At 41.9% G+C, this 16225-nt stretch overlaps 1 protein-coding gene across 1 annotated transcript; it reads right to left on the bottom strand.

Annotated features, from left to right (window-relative positions):
• Window positions 1-3505: 3505 nt before the first annotated feature.
• Window positions 3506-16133, bottom strand: LOC109937669 (cytochrome c oxidase assembly protein COX15 homolog). The gene is made up of 9 exons (XM_020536170.2): window positions 15996-16133; window positions 14576-14757; window positions 13699-13821; window positions 12577-12763; window positions 11847-12014; window positions 10088-10169; window positions 7648-7802; window positions 5737-5850; window positions 3506-4559 (listed from the first exon to the last, which is right to left on the bottom strand). The coding sequence occupies exons 1-9, from the start codon at window positions 16092-16094 to the stop codon at window positions 4428-4430; spliced, it is 1242 nt and encodes a 413-aa protein (XP_020391759.2). The 5' UTR covers window positions 16095-16133; the 3' UTR covers window positions 3506-4427.
• Between the last annotated feature and the right edge of the window lie 92 nt (window positions 16134-16225).

Here is a 16225-nt window from a genome sequence, read left to right as displayed (position 1 = left end):
CAGCTGCCTTGGTTGCTTGTATTTTAGCATCTCACCATCAATAATTTAACAGGGGCATATGAGAAGGTCAGCCTGTACTACACCTGATACAGCCTGGCTTTCCCAGCACTGTACCCCATGACCCATGTTGCCTTCAGTTAATTATTTACAATGATGCAAGCAAATATTTATTCAAGAGTTGCCAGTTGGCTTTTTTTTTGTTTACCGGTATCTCCTGGTGTCATAGATCTCGCCAACCCCAGGCCCCTGCCATCATCGTGATTGAGGAGCAAGAGTAGGCCATTCAGCCCCTTGGGCCTGCTGCACCATTCAATCAGGTCGTGACTATTATGTGCTTTTGATCACAGAATCTCTACAGTGTGGAAACAGGCCCTTCGCCCCAACAAGTCCACACCAAACCTCAGAGCATCCCACACAGACCCATCGCCTATAACCCACCTAATCTATACATCCCTGAACACTATGGGAAATTTAGCACGGCCAACCCACGTAGCCTGCACATCTTTGGATTGTGGGAGGAAACCCACACCACCACCCCATATCCCTTAGATTCCCCCCAGAATCTATCCACCTCTGTCTAAATACATTTGACAATGCAGTATCCATTCCACTCTGAAGGTGGAGAATTACAACCATTCACAAGGAAGAAATGGCTTATCTCCAACCTAAATGGCCAGCCCTTTATTCTGAGACTGGTCCCACAAATTTTCAGCATTTACCCTGTCAAGCTTCTTAAGAAATTCATGTTTCATTCTATTAATCCAGAGGCCGGTCGACTTAATTTCTCATCATTGGACAATGCCAGGATCTAGCCCAGTGAATCTTAGATGACTGCAGCTCCTCCAGAGTCTCTCCTTGGTCCTCTCCCGCTTCTCATCAGGATATGGAAGAGGGTTCAATAGATTCTCAGGAGAAATGTATGATGCCAGGAGGGGAGATTGAGTATAACGTGCCCATTTTTCCTGGCGTTTGTAGTGATCTCATTGAAACATATAAAATTGTCAAACAGTCTGACAGTGAAATGTTACCCTTGGAGCATCTCAGAATCGGGGCCACCCATTTAAAGTGGATGGGAATAAACTTTGTCACTCAAAAGACGGTGAATCTTCAGGAGCCTCTATCCCCGAGAGCTGTTGGCGCTTGGTCACCAAACGTATTCAAAAGTGAGATTAAATAGGTATTTTGACTCCCAAAGGAATTAAAGGAAAAACACAGCAGGCTTGAAGTAGTAAGTGATCTGTTCCTATTTCTAACATAATGGTACCCTTTGCGAACGGAGGAAAACAAGATCCCTTTTGATATTTCAGCTAAAACTTAACTCTGAAAGGTGTGTTGTCGGAAAAATGGCAGCAGCTGAATCAGAGCTCTTGGGTATGGCACACGATACAAATCTGGTTCAATGTTTAACAGAGAATCTGAAAAGCAAAGCAACTACTTGTGCAAAAATAATTCATGAAATAATAAATTAATAACACTGGATATAATATAAATCACCTTCTGTAAGCTATTAATTTATTAAACTGTGACCTTAATGCACAAACACACATTGTTTAACATGGCAGTGGATAAATCGACCAGAGTCCTTGACTTTGAACCTGGAAGGACAGAATGCAAAAGTAGGGAGATGTATTTAGGAGCGAAGCTGAAATATTTCATACTGTTTTGGGTACTTTCATTACCGAAAGGATTTGAAAATATAAGCAGTCCCTGGATTGCAAGCAGGTTCTGATCTGGAGTACATTTGCAAGTTGATTCGTATGCAAGTCGGAACATAATGCAGGACAATGTAAAATAGCCATTCTTAAATCCAGGAAATTTTAATTGTTGGATCTTTAAAATTACACCCTTGTCAGATCGTATTCATAAGTAAGAATGTTAATTTGGATGTTCTTAAATAGGAGACCTCCATAAAGGAAAAAGCTACCGTTGAATATTATCAGTGCTGACAGCTCTCAGTTCTGGAAAAAATAGTAGACGTTTTGGTTCCTTTCTCACTGAATTTGAGAAGGTTAAGGGGAAGGGAGATGACTAAAATATCAATACAGTGCAGGAACAGGCCTTTTGACCTGTCAAGCCTGTGCTGATACATCGTCTTTCTAAACTAAAAACCTTCTGCTTCTATGCTGTCCATATTACCCTATACCCTGCCTATTCATATATGTTAACATGCCTCTTAAACATTGCTATTGTATCTGCCTCCACCACCATCTCTGACTGTGCATTCCTTACTATCCTCTGCGTAAAAAAAAACGTACCTCTCATCTCCTTTACACTTACTGCCTTTTACCTTAAACCTTTGTTCCCTAGTAATTGACATTTCTACCCTGGGAAAAAGACATCGACTATCCCTGCCTCTCAATTTTGCAAACTTCTATCAGGTCACCCTTCATCTTTCAATGTTCAAGTGAAAACAAACCAAGTTTGTCCAATCTCTCCTCTTAGCTTATACCCTCGAAATCAGGCAGCCCTCTCCAAAGCTCCACATCCTTTGGTCATGTGGTGACCAGGACTGTACATAATGTTCTAAATGTGGCCTAACTAAAGTTCTATACAGCTGCAACATGATTTTATCAATTTTGAATACTCTATGCCCCAAAATCTGATGAAGACAAGTCTGCCAAACACCCTTCATGACTACCTTATCACTTGTGTTGCCACTTTCAAGCAACTGTGGACCTCTGTGCCTAGATCCCTCTCTACGTTGATGCTAAGGGTTTTGCTATTTACTGTATACTTCCTTCCTGCATTAGATCTCCCGAAATACATCACCTTGCATTTGTCTAGAGTAAACTCCATCTGCCATTTCACCGTCCAAGCAACCAGCCTATCTATATCCTGATTCCTCTGGCAATCCTCCTCACTATCAACAGATCCACCAATCTTGTTGTAGTCTGCAAACTCACTAGTCAGACCACCTACATTCTCCTCCAAATCATTTATATATATTACAAACAGGAGTCCCAGCATTGATCCCTGTAGGAGACCCATTGATCACAGATCTCCAATCTGAAAGGCATCCTTCCACCACTACTGTTTGTCTTCTATGAATAAGTCAGTTCGCTCTACATTTTACCAGGTCACCGCAGAGCCCATGTGACTTCAACTTTGTATCAGCCAGCCATGAGGGTCCTTGTCAAAAGCCTTGCTAAAGTCCAAATGGACAACATCTAACCCCCTCCCTTCATCAATCATCTGTCACTTGTTTAAAAACCTCAATCAAGTCTGAGACACGGCCTTTCCCACACAAAGCAATGGTGCCTATTGCTAATTAGTCAATATTTTAAAGGTCTTAAAGATGGTACAGGGTTAAGACAGATTGAATATGGAGAGCTCTGATTCTTCTCCCACATCATCAGATGTCACCAACCTGCTGAGTATTTCCAACACTTTCAAGAATTTAGATCACCAACAGTTGTAGCATCTTACTTTTGGAAATACTGAGGAACTGTTGCTGACAGCAGAAAACCAAAACAAACAGCCTAGAAAAAGTCCACAGCAAAGAACATACAGGACAGAAAATTTTAATTCAGAAAGAAATATTGATTTTGAAATGTTAGGTTATTCATAATATACAAGAAACATCTGCAAACAGCACTGGAGTGATTGATTTCTGGTTGATTAACCCTCAGATGACTTGGATTTCTGTAAAATGTGGTGTATGACATTTCTAAAACTGTGCATAGTAATTAAGTTACATTTTGTCTGCAGATGGGTTGCATAATATCTGGGTGTTTTACTGGTGGGAACAGGTCACCAGCAGTGAGGGCTGATGAAGCAGTTTGGGTTGGATTGAAAGCATTGATATTTAAATAGGTAAGGCTCGTCATTGTGTACTGATACAGTACAAATAATTAAAGCTTATGCCCAATCAATAGTAACTAACATTACCTAGGTTAAAATTAATTAGTTCAGCAACACACATCCATATTATTTCTGGTCAACTGAGTAGTTCACACAAGTGTGTTGGTTAACGGTTTGACAATAAAGAGACAACAGCAATAATATCTTCTCTCTCCTCCACACCCCACCAACCAGGTTCACCCTTGAAGCACAGAATACAAAACCCAGGAAGATGGACCATATTTAAGTATGTAGCTGGAGTACTTCATACAGTTTGGGTATTTCATTACAGAAAGGATTTAAAAGTAAAGGGAATAACTGTCAGGGATGAGACTTGAAATAATTACACTGTTAATATCCACCAGGGAAAATAATGACCAGCCTCTCAATCAAACCAACACTGTGTACATGAAAATCTCAGACAAATACCAGACCCATTCCTCAATATTTGAGTATAAAATAAACAATTCAAACCATCATTGGCATTGAAAATAAACTTTGTAGAACAAAGTGCATGAACATTGCTGTAGGAATTTCTAATCGGATCTGGTGTGCTGGTAGGGACCAGGCTCAGCTCGCTTCTTTCTTCACTTTGGAATCCTGCGCAGCTCATGAATCAACCAGAGTGCCAGGCTGAGCAGCACCAGGGATCCTGACTGGTGTGTAACAGCCAGAGGAGTTGGGACATACAGGAGCAGGGTAGTGATTCCCAGAGCAGCCTAAAACAGGACAAGATCACATTAGTTATTGGTAGGGTGAGCAAAGTATTTCAACGAAAATTACCTGTTCCAGTTTACTGTTCTGTTTTTGGAAACATGCAACAATGTTCTGCCAACTTTGTTCAACGTGGCTGATTAAATGCTACTGGCCTGAGAGCTTTCAAACATAATCTGGAGTTAACTTGGTGCATCATTTTTCAACTTCATCCTTTCAGTTCCTTGCTTCAGAAATTGGCACCAAGTTGAGTTGTGGCATTGGTCAGGTCCCGCAGTATTTAACATTGCCAGCATTTCTGCTCGGCAGGACTAGACTTGCAATGGTGTCATGGAGTGAAAAGCTAAGTGACATGGAAAATGAGGTCAATCAGTTGTGGTTTTTCTGTCTGTTTTAATAAGCCAATACTGGAAGTGAAATGAGAACAACATTCCCACATCAGTGCAAAATTATTTCAGTACGTAACGTCACCACACACACAAAGTTACAGATCCCTCTGATTTTCATCCCCTTTCTTTAATACCTGATTAGTTCTGCTACAAAGGTGTTATAGACACACACCAGTTAAAAGTCCATGCTGTGGTTTACGGAATAATGAGTGGAAATTCTTGCTAAACCCTCTTTGAATTCAGATGCTGGGACCAGTTGAAGCTCAGGGCTGGAACGCGTGATCCTAACAGCTCCATTCCACAGCAGCTAGGACATTATCACTATGTGGGGATCTTCTTGAAGCACCATGTGCTACAATACGGGGACCTGCCACAACACTTGCTCTTCAGTCCAGCTATGAGTCACAGTTCGGCAGTGGTTATGTTGCTGGTACCAATAATCCAGAGATCACCAATTCAGATTACATCATGGGCACTTAAACTTTGAATTTGCTCCTAACAATACCTGTTGACAATCAATGGGTCTTCAGATGCTGTGAAGATGTCAGGTTTTTGTTAACCCCTTCCATACCTTTAGTGAAGAAGACTGCTGTGCTGACACAGTCCGGCCAATATGGGAGTTATTTCACATCAATACAATAGTCTTTTAATGTGGCTTTAAAGTGGCCCAGGGAGACAGCTCTATCAAATGATGGCAATTAAGGCAATAAACACCAACCTTGCCAGTGATGCCCACATCCAGAGTATTAATTTTTAAATAGTTAATACTGAAGATTATTACTGCCCCCATTACCTGCATGTAAACCATTGCCAATAAAGATGATATTGCCACTTTTGTCCTCCGTGGCATAGCTATCCTGCGGGAAAGCGTGTAGAGAATGGTCACTGCTGTCACTGAGGCGATACCCTGACAAGGCACAACAATAAATACAATCAGAAAAGATACAGAAACACTAGTGGAAGAACTATGTCTCTGTAGCTGTGGCACATTGAAACAAATAATCCACAGTAAATCATTTCAGAGCCAGACTGGAAACCTGAAATACAAACATTCACACAGCAGGACTGAGTGATCGAATGGGAAAGATGGTATAATATTTTAGGTGACAGCCTATTGGACAAGGGAAAAAAAAAGTCAAGACGGCCTTCTGTCCCTTGTTATTCTGCTGGAAAGTACACGTGGAAGTCAGCTTGAACATTAAACCAAAACACATTTTGTGCAAGGTGTCAAAATTCACTGGCTCAATCTCCACTCATCAGGAAGAGCTTTGAGAAAATGGGAAGGAGCTCAATAGTTGAGGTCTATGGTGCAAGCTCTACTTAAAAATCTGCAGCATTCAGCAAATGCACAGGGTCCAAAAGTTACTCAGTACTACAAAACGTTCACCTGCCCTCATTCATTTCCTTGTGCCAGTTGCAGAGTCCTTATTTTGTTTCAGAGATAGTAGGAACTGCAGATGCTGGAGAATCTGAGATAACAAGGTGTAGAGCTGGATGAACACAGCAGGTCAAGCAGCATCAGAGGAGCAGGAAAGCTGACGTTTCGGGTCTAGACTCTTCTTCAGAAGGGTCCTCTGATGCTGCTTGGCCTACTGTGTTCATCCAGCTCTACACCTTGTTATCTCCTTATTTTTGTTGGTGTTTTTAAAAGTATGCTGCAACAACTTTGAATATTCTTTCTGGAATACATAATTATCTGATTTTTAGATTATGGAACTGAGATTCCCATTGTCTCTACCCACCTTGTGTATATTACAAGTCACATTACAGAGCTTCAGTTTGATTTACTGTTGTCATATGCCCAGTGACACAGTGAAAAGTGTTGTTTTGCGTGCCATACAGCAGATCATACCATAGAAAATGCATCAGGATAGCAGAACGGAGTGCAGAATATAGTGTTACAGTCGCAGAGAAGGTGCAGAGAGAGAGATCAGAATTAATATGAGAGGTCTGTTTAAAAGCCTGATAACTGCGGGGAAGAAGCTGTTCTTGAATCTGTTCATAAGTGTATTCAAATCAGAGAATAGAAGCAGTAGGGGATATTTTTGCACTAACAAGAACATGCAAGTCATTACTTTTGTAGTGACTGGAACAAGGTCAGCCAGCAGGACCTCAAAACAGGAGCTCCCTGTTTGGGGCCGTTAATCTGGTCCAAACATGGAGTCCTGGTTGAGAGATATAAACAGGAGTGTCAGAGGTTCTGTTCACTCTAGGAACTGGCTCTAAGCTAGCTGGGTCAGTGTCTTGTACTGTGCGCTTGTAAATAAAGGATGACTTGGTAATGGAATACTGGCCTTTGTGGAGTTATTTCAATTTTATCTTGTTTTAAGAAACCTCTGCTTGGTTTAAACCACTGCAATGCATTAATCAAGCCAATCTTGCCCACAAGGGGCTATTGGCTGAACAAGGATCAGAAGCAAATCCCTACCTCATCACACCTCTCTCCAGCTCACCACTGAAGACAACTGTAGCGCCTCCACCAGTCAGTCTAGGCAGAAGCAACTAACTCAGCTCAGAGTCGGGGAAAAAAAAGACAACCCATGTACAGGTTTTGAGATTTTAAAAAATTCTAGAAGGCATTAGTTCATGCTGTCCTGCTACAGCCTAATTTGCCACATCCTAATTCCAGAATTGAAGTGCATAGGAGTTAATCAGTAATAGAAGAATTTATGATCAAGATTACATTCACTTTAAAAATAGTTACCAAGATTCTGTGGTCAAACTGAACGGTAGTTGGATTCTCAAAGAAGTTTCGGAGAGCTGGGGAAAAGGCCAAGAGGTCATCAGGCAACCAACGCTCTCCCATCTTGGGGAAAGAATTATAGACAAGCCCAGCATCCAGCCCAGCAACAAAAGCACCTGTGCAAAGATCGAAGGGAAAACACAATTATTGAAGCTACCACAAAATTGAGTCCTGTTGTATGGCTTCAATAGACAAGATGGCTACATATTCAGCATTTCTCTGCTCAGTACTATTTTTCAGAAGCAATTTAACAAGGCAGTAACAGTTAGAAAAGCAGCATTTATTGCCCATCCCTTAACGATGCAGAGGTGAGTCACCACCTTGAAAACTAGTTAGTTTGCCACACCATTTCAAAGGGCAGTTAAGAATCAATCACGTTGTTGTGGGTCTTGAGTCACACATAGGTCAGATTCAGTAAGGACAGCAGTTTTCCTTCCCTAAAAGTCATTAGCGATCAGATGGGTTTTAAATGACAAACTGATGATAGTTTCACGGTCGCCATTACTGAGAATAATTATTATTGCAGATTAATTAAGTAAACTTAAGTTCCCTCAACTTTTGTGGTGGAAAAGTGGATCATTAGCCCTCTAACAGAACCCTACACCCACCCATTAGACATGGTTGGCAACAAATAGCGTTGTAAATCTGACGGAAATGGAGTTGAAAGGGAAACCCCTTCTGCAGCTGAGGCACAGAGGAATTAAGATTTTTGGGAAACCAAAGGTTACATCACCTGTACGTCACTGTAAGAATTGCTTAGGACAGGGTCCTCAGTCGAAATATCTCTAACAACTTCCTCTAAGTCATAAGCCATTTGCTGATAATTCTAGTGCACAGTTCCATTTACAACTCAGTGAAAATGGAGCAGCCCACAGCAGGACAACATCCAGGTCTGGACACATTAGAATTGTTCCACACAATAAACTGATGAGTTTACAATCACCAATTAGTTGGAGTTCACATCAGAGGTTTAACTGGAATGATCTTTTCAACACTGTCACTAGGTCAGTGACTGATACTCTGATGACATTTTCCATCTGATGCTCTTAAAGCCTCTCGACCATGTACAAGGCTGGAATCAGGCGTGTGATGGAAAATCGCCCTTCCCCTGGACAGGCGCAGTCACAACATTGTTATCCATACTCATGCGCTGGGAAGGATAGCTCGGGTCAGGTACAAGGGGACAGTTTGGAATTATTACTCTGGTGCTAGTCGGCATTTTTAAGTAAGGATTCTTTCTGGGGGTGCAGAGAACAGTAAACTAAATTAAACTTTCCTTGTAGTTCTTGATCCTATCAGCATTTAAGTGCAGAATGCTCTGAATCTGAAATGCTACATTCCTGTCTTGGCTTCAGTCATTGTAATAAATATCAGTGGAAGCGAATATATTAATGTAATCAGTCAAGAGCAGATTCCCTCCCCTGAATTTAACTACCTCCACTCATTTCCTAAAGTTATCTCTGGAAAGCACTAATTCTAACTAGCCTATAGTAACAGGAAAAGGCCATTCAGCCCATTGAGACTGTTCCATCATGGCGGATCTACAATCCAACTCCACATATCTAACCTTTGCCCCATAGTTCTTAACATGTTTGGTTAATAAAAGAAGTATTAATTGTAGATTTAAAATCAACAATTGATCTAGCAAAAAAATGCTGTTTGTAGAAGAGTTCCAAAGGCCTACCACCCTTCGCATATACAAACAATTTGTAATTCCACTCTTGAAAGACCTTGCTCTTAATTTCAGACTTCATCTCCTAATTCTGATTTCCCAACTAAGTGGAGTTTCTCTCCATTTCACCCTGGAGTGCTGCGTGAAACTTTACCACTGTGTTGCTTTTGTAATAACATGTGGCTGTAATTTATTACGTACTAACTGACATTGGGATGCCCTATTTAGGGGCATCACCCATTCACACAGCTGCATTCCCTCAATGAATGCATAGTGGGTTGATACTGGGTACCACTCAGAAATTAGTGGACATTAAGGCTCTGCTGATTGAAGGCAATTCAACAGTTCTATCACTGATCTCAATAGTGACTTTTGACAAGAATTGTCTTCTCAATTCCATATTCATAGCCCAGTCATTCCTCTGTATTTGAGCTGTTTGCCATCCTTTGTCAAAATGAAGACTTCTTGTATCCCTCACTTCCGCACCCCTCCTCCCCTCTGCCACCAAGTCTGACCAAGATGCAGCTCTTGTATTATACATTCATTTCCTTGATTTTAAATCCATCAGCTGGCTCTCTGTTGATACTTCCAGACTCTTCAGCTCCACTTGAACATCCTCCATTGATTCACAGATCCCAGTGAAGGTGGCCTTTCAGCTCATTTGATCTCATGTTACCTGAAAACCAATGTCTCTACAGCTTGGTCAGTAGTCTGAGGCCAGCTCCTCACCTGACAGTGCTGTAACAAACACTAAGCCCCCAGTTCCACGAGCAAATCTCCTCAACAGCATCATCCGACTAGTGTTAGGTATCTGTGTTAACAAAAAGCTTGAATTAAAAGCAATGCATGTACACTTGACTGCAACATTTTAAGTTAAACCCAAATACTTAAATTCATCTTGTACTTTATTTATAATCGCTAGCCTCACTTAGAGGCGACAACAACTGTATGGGAAATAGAACTGGTGGAAGCTGCTCACTGACAATGGGATAAACACACGTTGATGGGAAGAGTGCATAGGGATACAAATGGGCTTGATGCTTAACTCTAGAATATGGTATTATTCCTGTTACCTGCTCATCTCCATGCCTGAATCAACTCAGAATTTTCTAAGTTGATTCATCATTTAGTCACTTGCTTCATTCCTGACAATCTGTCCCATAAAGGCCAAACAACTGAGCTCTATACTAAAACAAAGAACTGTGGATGCTGGAGATCTGAAACAAACAAAAAAACAGAAAATGCTGGAGAAACTTAGCGAGTCTGGCAGCATATGTGGAGGGAAAGCAGAATTAACGTTGAGTCCAGTGACTCTTCTTCAGAACACATTCTGCTTTTGTTTGGTTCACAGAAAATTCCTACTTGTGCAGATATCTCTAAACCTTGCTGGCTTGTTCTGTACAAATGCCCTGTTTTTGGAGGGTTGTTAAATTAATTAAATTTTCCTAAATTAAATTCACCTCTGTAACTGCAGATAGAAGGCAAATTAATGGGGACACCAATTCCAGAGTGTGCACTTTAAAAGGCAGATCTATGCAGCTTAAAGACCTTCGTTTCCTGCCTTTCTTCTTTCACTTTGTGCTTGTGATGTTTCTCACCTCCTTTTCCCTTATTGATTAAATGTAAGGATTTTTCTTTTTTTTTTTAAATATAAAAAGAAGTTACAACTTTAACACAAGCAATCTCACAGCATTTTTATTTTTAAAAATGATTCTGTCCTCTTCCTTGTTCACAGTGGCAATATCATGGACTGCACCTACACATTGAAATACCAGTGCTATTTACACTATAATTCTGCAAATCAGTTACATGCATACTGTGACTACAAAAGCAGTTAAGAGCCTGGAAAGATAGCAATGACCAACACTTCCTGATTCTCCAAACCCTATCCACCATCCACAAAGGCACAACTCAGGAGTGTGATGGAATGCTCTCCCCATTTGCCTGTGCAGCTCCAGTATCACTGAAGCATGACACTACCCAGGATAGAACAGCCTACTTGACTGATACCCCATCCACTACAGTCAACATTCACTCTCTCCACTATTGAAGTACAGCAGGAACACTGCACCATCTACAAGATATGCTGCAGCAACTCACTCCTTCGACAGCATCTTCACAAATTACTGAAAAGACAAGGGGAGTATGGGAATACCATCATCTGGAAACTCCTCTTCAAGTCTACACTGACCATCCAACCTAGAAATGCCCTAGCTGTTCCTTCACTGCCATGGAGTCAATATATTGGGAACTGCCTCCCTAAAAGCACAACCACAACAGTTCAAAGTGACAGGAAACTACCATTTTTTCTAGAACACTTATGGATAAACAATAAATGTCAATGGCACCGACATCTACAGAATGAACTTAAGGGAATATTCTTGCCTCACCTGCTTTAAAATATAAAAACATCATCCTTAACTGCACTTTATTTAAAAGCTATAACTTTGAAAGAACAGAGACAGTGGTTTTGCTGGAGGAGGATTACCTGGTTCGGGGGTAGGAGCAGGGACAGACCAGTCCACAGGCTGGCACAGTAGAGTAACAGTGCAGATCCAAGATGAGCAGCCAGGCGATACTGGCTGACCCGGGGAATGTCATGTGAATCCTTCTTCTCCTCCAAACCACTCTTCACCATGTACCAACCTAGCAAACCCTGAGGAGGAACAACAAGGCAAGGTGCTAAAACCCTGGACAGATCAGAACTGTGAAAGTGAAAACATCTTTCTTAGGATTAGAATGGTAATGCACAACAGGTCACCCAGAAAACGAGACGGAAATTGCCCAAACATTCAATGAATTCCTCATCTAGACTGCTTTGTCCAATTTGATTTTTCCAACATACATGCAGGACCCCCTATGATAATTGCTATACCCTTTTGACAAGTTCCAATTATTTCTTGGAGAAACTTAGCAAATCTGGCAGGATCTATGGAGAGAGAGACAGAGTTAATAAGTCCGGTATAACTCTTCTTCAATTCTGAAGTCGGCGGGTGCTGAAAAAGAAACAGAATTAACATTTCAGGCCGACGATCTGTCGCAGTTCAAACCAAAGGTGACTGACCTGAAACATCAACTCTCCTTCTCTCCCCACAGATCCTGCCTTACCCACCAATTATTTCCACCATTCTCAGTATTAATCTATGTCATTTTCAGATTTACCAGGCTCTCATTTTCAATCTCACGAGATGGTAGGTGGTCACCAGCATTTCACCCACCTGAAAGCACACAAATCCACAAAGGCCTGCCACCCGCAGCTTCAAGCTCCTGGAGAACCAGCCCTTCCTCCAAAAGTAAATGGCAGGCAGTATATAGGCCAGTCCCACTGCACGGCCCCACATCCGGTGGGAATATTCCATGTACCAGATGAACTTGAACTCGTTTAAAGTCATGTCATGATTTAATCTGAAGGAAGGAACACCGAAGCAATTGATGCAGAGGAGTCACAGACTAGTTCTTACCACTGCTAGAGTAAAAGTAGCTACTAATTCAGACCAAAAGAACATCAAACCAACCACCCCACCTTACTATCCTCAACTGTTATAAATAAACAAAAGGGAAGGGTCAAGGAACTAGATGCGAAATCAGATCTTATTATCTCAATCGAAGTCTGAGCAGATGAAAATGTCATGGCAACAAGAAGTGCCCAAAAGCTACAGGTATAACTACAGTAGGAAGCTAAAAAAAAAATCACACTGGTTTTTAAAAAAAACAAGGCTTTCATTTCTGTAGTGCCATTCTCATCCTCAGGATCTCTCAAAGCACTCTGCAGCCAATGAGGTTCTTTTGAAGTGCAGTCACAGTTGCAAAGCAGGAAACTCGGTAGCCAATTTATAGTCAACTATGACCTACAGAAATGTGATAATAAAAACTGAAAGAACCACAGATGCTGTAAATCAGAAACAAAAACAGAGGCTGCTGGAAAACTTCAGGAGGTCTGGCAGCACCTGTGAAGAGAAATCAGACTTAACATTTCACATACAGCGACCTTCCTCAGAAATGTGATAATGCTCCTTAGTGTTGGTTGAGGCATAAATAATGACCTGGATACCAGGTACAACTGATATTATTTGAAACAGTGTGATAAGATGTTTTAAATCTTGAGCTTAGTTTTGAATCTCATCTGAAAGACTGCACCTCCCCAGTACTGCACTGGGGGCATCAACCTGGATTATGTCACAGTGCTCAAATCTCTGGAAATGAGAGGGGATCCACAAGCAACTGGGCCAGGGGCAAGATATCAAAAGAGAGCACGTCCAAGGCTCTGATTAAAGCCGGACGATCTAGCAGCATTGCAGACAAACGTGATGAGGGTCAGAGATGTTGCAACCGTTACTTACATTTTAAATTCTGGGAACTGCTGGTACTTTTGAAACTCAGCTTCCCACTCCCCTTGAGTCTTTGGGGGTTTCATCTCCTTGATGAGGTGCCAGTCCACCATCGATAAACCAGACTCGGTCAGCCTGTGGAAAATTAAGGAAAGCCCTTAAAGTACTCTCTCTGTGCTCAGCAAATATTCATCATTTCATCCTCCTTGGATGGTACCAGTGTGAGCTTTAATAAAAATAGATTTGGAAAAAAAGTCAAAATCATTCTGTCATGCAATGATCTTCAACACATCTCCTCCTATTATTCCCATCAAATCCAGCAATACTACATCTGGTATTGTACCGCAAGAAAGCACAACAACATCTCTACTTCTTCAAGAGGTTAAGGATGGCTTGGGGTGGCACGATGGCTCAGGGTGGCATGATGGCTCAGTGGTTAGCATTATTGCCTCACAGCTCCAGGGACCCAGGTTCGATTCCAACCTCGGGCGACTGTCTGTACAGAGTTTGCACATTCTCCTTGTGTCTGCGTGGGTTTCCTCCCACAGTCCAAAGATGTGCAAGTTAGGTGGATTGGCCATGCTAAGTTGCCCATAGCGATCAGGCTAAGTGGATTAGCCGTGACAAATGCAGGGTTACAGGGACAGAATAGGGGGCTGGCGTCTGAGTGGGATGCTCTTCGGAGGGTTGGTGTGGACTCGATGGGCCAAATGCCCCATTTCCACCTGTAGGGATTCTACAAGGACTGCAGTGGTTCCAGGAGGTAGCAAAGTCAATTAACACGAACATCAAATATTGGCCTAGCCAGAAATATGAACAGACCATCAATAAATAACCATGACTTCGTAGTGGAAGCAGTTGCTTTTACTGACAGAAGACTTTCACTTACCTGGTTACTCCACCAAGGACCACAGCGCCCACAACCATTCCACTGCAAACAATCATCCATTTGCCCAGGATTCGGTCAGTGATGACACTGGGTACACGGTCTGTCCTGGACTGCGCTGATACTTTTGTAACAACAGAACTTATTCCCTTTCTCACTCCCCATTGTTTCCAAGAATGACTTAGCTGAAAAGAAGAATTAATAAAACAGCATGACTAACTCCCTTTTACAGAGCCAGATGAAGACTTTTAGTCATAAAATTTTACAGCATGCCTATGCATGACTTTTAAATGAGCTATCGAGTTATGGCCCAACCCATTGTTTTGGCAAAGCTCTGCAAATTTTCCCGAGTATTTGTCGCTCTTTTGAAAGCTACTCTTAAAATTCCTTCCTACACCTTTTCAGGTGCCATATTCCAAGTCACAACTTCGCTATTTCAAGTGCTGAAGAAACACAGCAGTCCGACAGCATCTCTGGAGGGAGAAACAGAGTTAATGTTTTGAATGTGACATCTTCCAAACTGCCACAGTTCCAAAGGAGTCATATTGGACTTGAAAAGTTAGCGCTGTTTCTTTCTCCACAGAAGTGGATAAGTCAGAATTTCTCCAGCAAGTTGATCTAATTTTAAATTTACAGCATTCACAGTACTTTATGTTTATTACATAATTCTTTCGCTGTTCTATCAATCATCTTAAATCTGGGAGCTCTGGTCACTAATCAACCTATCAATGAAAACAGCTTCTCCTGATCCACTATAGTTTCGTTATAGTTATTATAATTTCAATATATGTATTGAATATATTGAATTTTAATATATGTAATCCTATTATACTTATCATCCTGGAAGTATTGTAAGTGAGTAGAACCTCAGGCAGTGAGGTTTCAGACGGGAAATGCACAGATATCCTTTGAAATCCTATCCAATATTAGGAACCAGAGATTATTTAAGATTATGTAACCATGTACCCGGAATCTAAAGCACTGGGTTTCCAGGCAATGTGTCGTAGTTATTTTTAATTAACCTGGATGGGCATCTGGTGAGACACCTCTGCCACAGGTGAGACTTGAACCTTACATCCCAGAGGCAAGATCGGTATCACTGTGAGACAAAAGACCTTACAATCTGCCTTATATACTTTATCTCAACTCTTATCCTTTGCTGTCCTTCAACCCCTTTCCCCTCCACTCTAACCCAGCTCTTAGCGCCTCGCATTCCAACCGTGTTCTAGGACCCGACTTATCGTTAAGGCCTTTCGCGAAATCTTGCTGTGCAGAAACGGGTCACCCTGGTTTCCTCCTCCAACAACAATCGGAAAGTATTTCGTCTGGGGAATAGCCGGATGATGGGCGCTATAGAAATACACCTTCTTTACTCCCTCCCGCCGCCAGTGGGGTTTACAAAAAAGCCTGTCTTTCTCCTCACCGCGTTAGCCCGGCCTCCGTCCCAAACCCAGCTCCAGGCCCAGGCCCGGGCCCGGGTCGCCCTGAGGCCGAAGCGGCCGCACAATCCGGTCACCAGCATCTCCAACCCTGGGGTCAGGGGTCAGGGGTCAGACGCAGTAACCAATCAGAAAGCCGCATCCTGCCCACCTGGGAGCGGGGTGAGGGGCCAGAGATCAAAACTAAAATCCGATAAATTAAAATAACTACACT

Source organism: Rhincodon typus, chromosome 20 (genome assembly GCF_021869965.1).
Source record: "Rhincodon typus isolate 14 chromosome 20, sRhiTyp1.1, whole genome shotgun sequence".
NCBI classification, from domain to species: Eukaryota; Metazoa; Chordata; class Chondrichthyes; order Orectolobiformes; family Rhincodontidae; genus Rhincodon; species Rhincodon typus.
This window is presented reverse-complemented; position numbering and strand designations above follow the sequence as displayed.

Bases quoted from the DNA above. Each gene is read 5' to 3' on its own strand.
- LOC109937669 (XM_020536170.2), bottom strand. From the start codon at position 16,094: ATGCTGGTGACCGGATTGTGCGGCCGCTTCGGCCTCAGGGCGACCCGG. The intron at 10,170-11,846 runs GTAATCCTCCTC...TTGTTAACACAG, and splicing joins TGCTCCTACCCCCGAACCAG to ATACCTAACACTAGTCGGAT. The intron at 7,803-10,087 runs GTGAGGAGCTGG...ATCTTTGCACAG, and splicing joins GTTTGTTACAGCACTGTCAG to GTGCTTTTGTTGCTGGGCTG.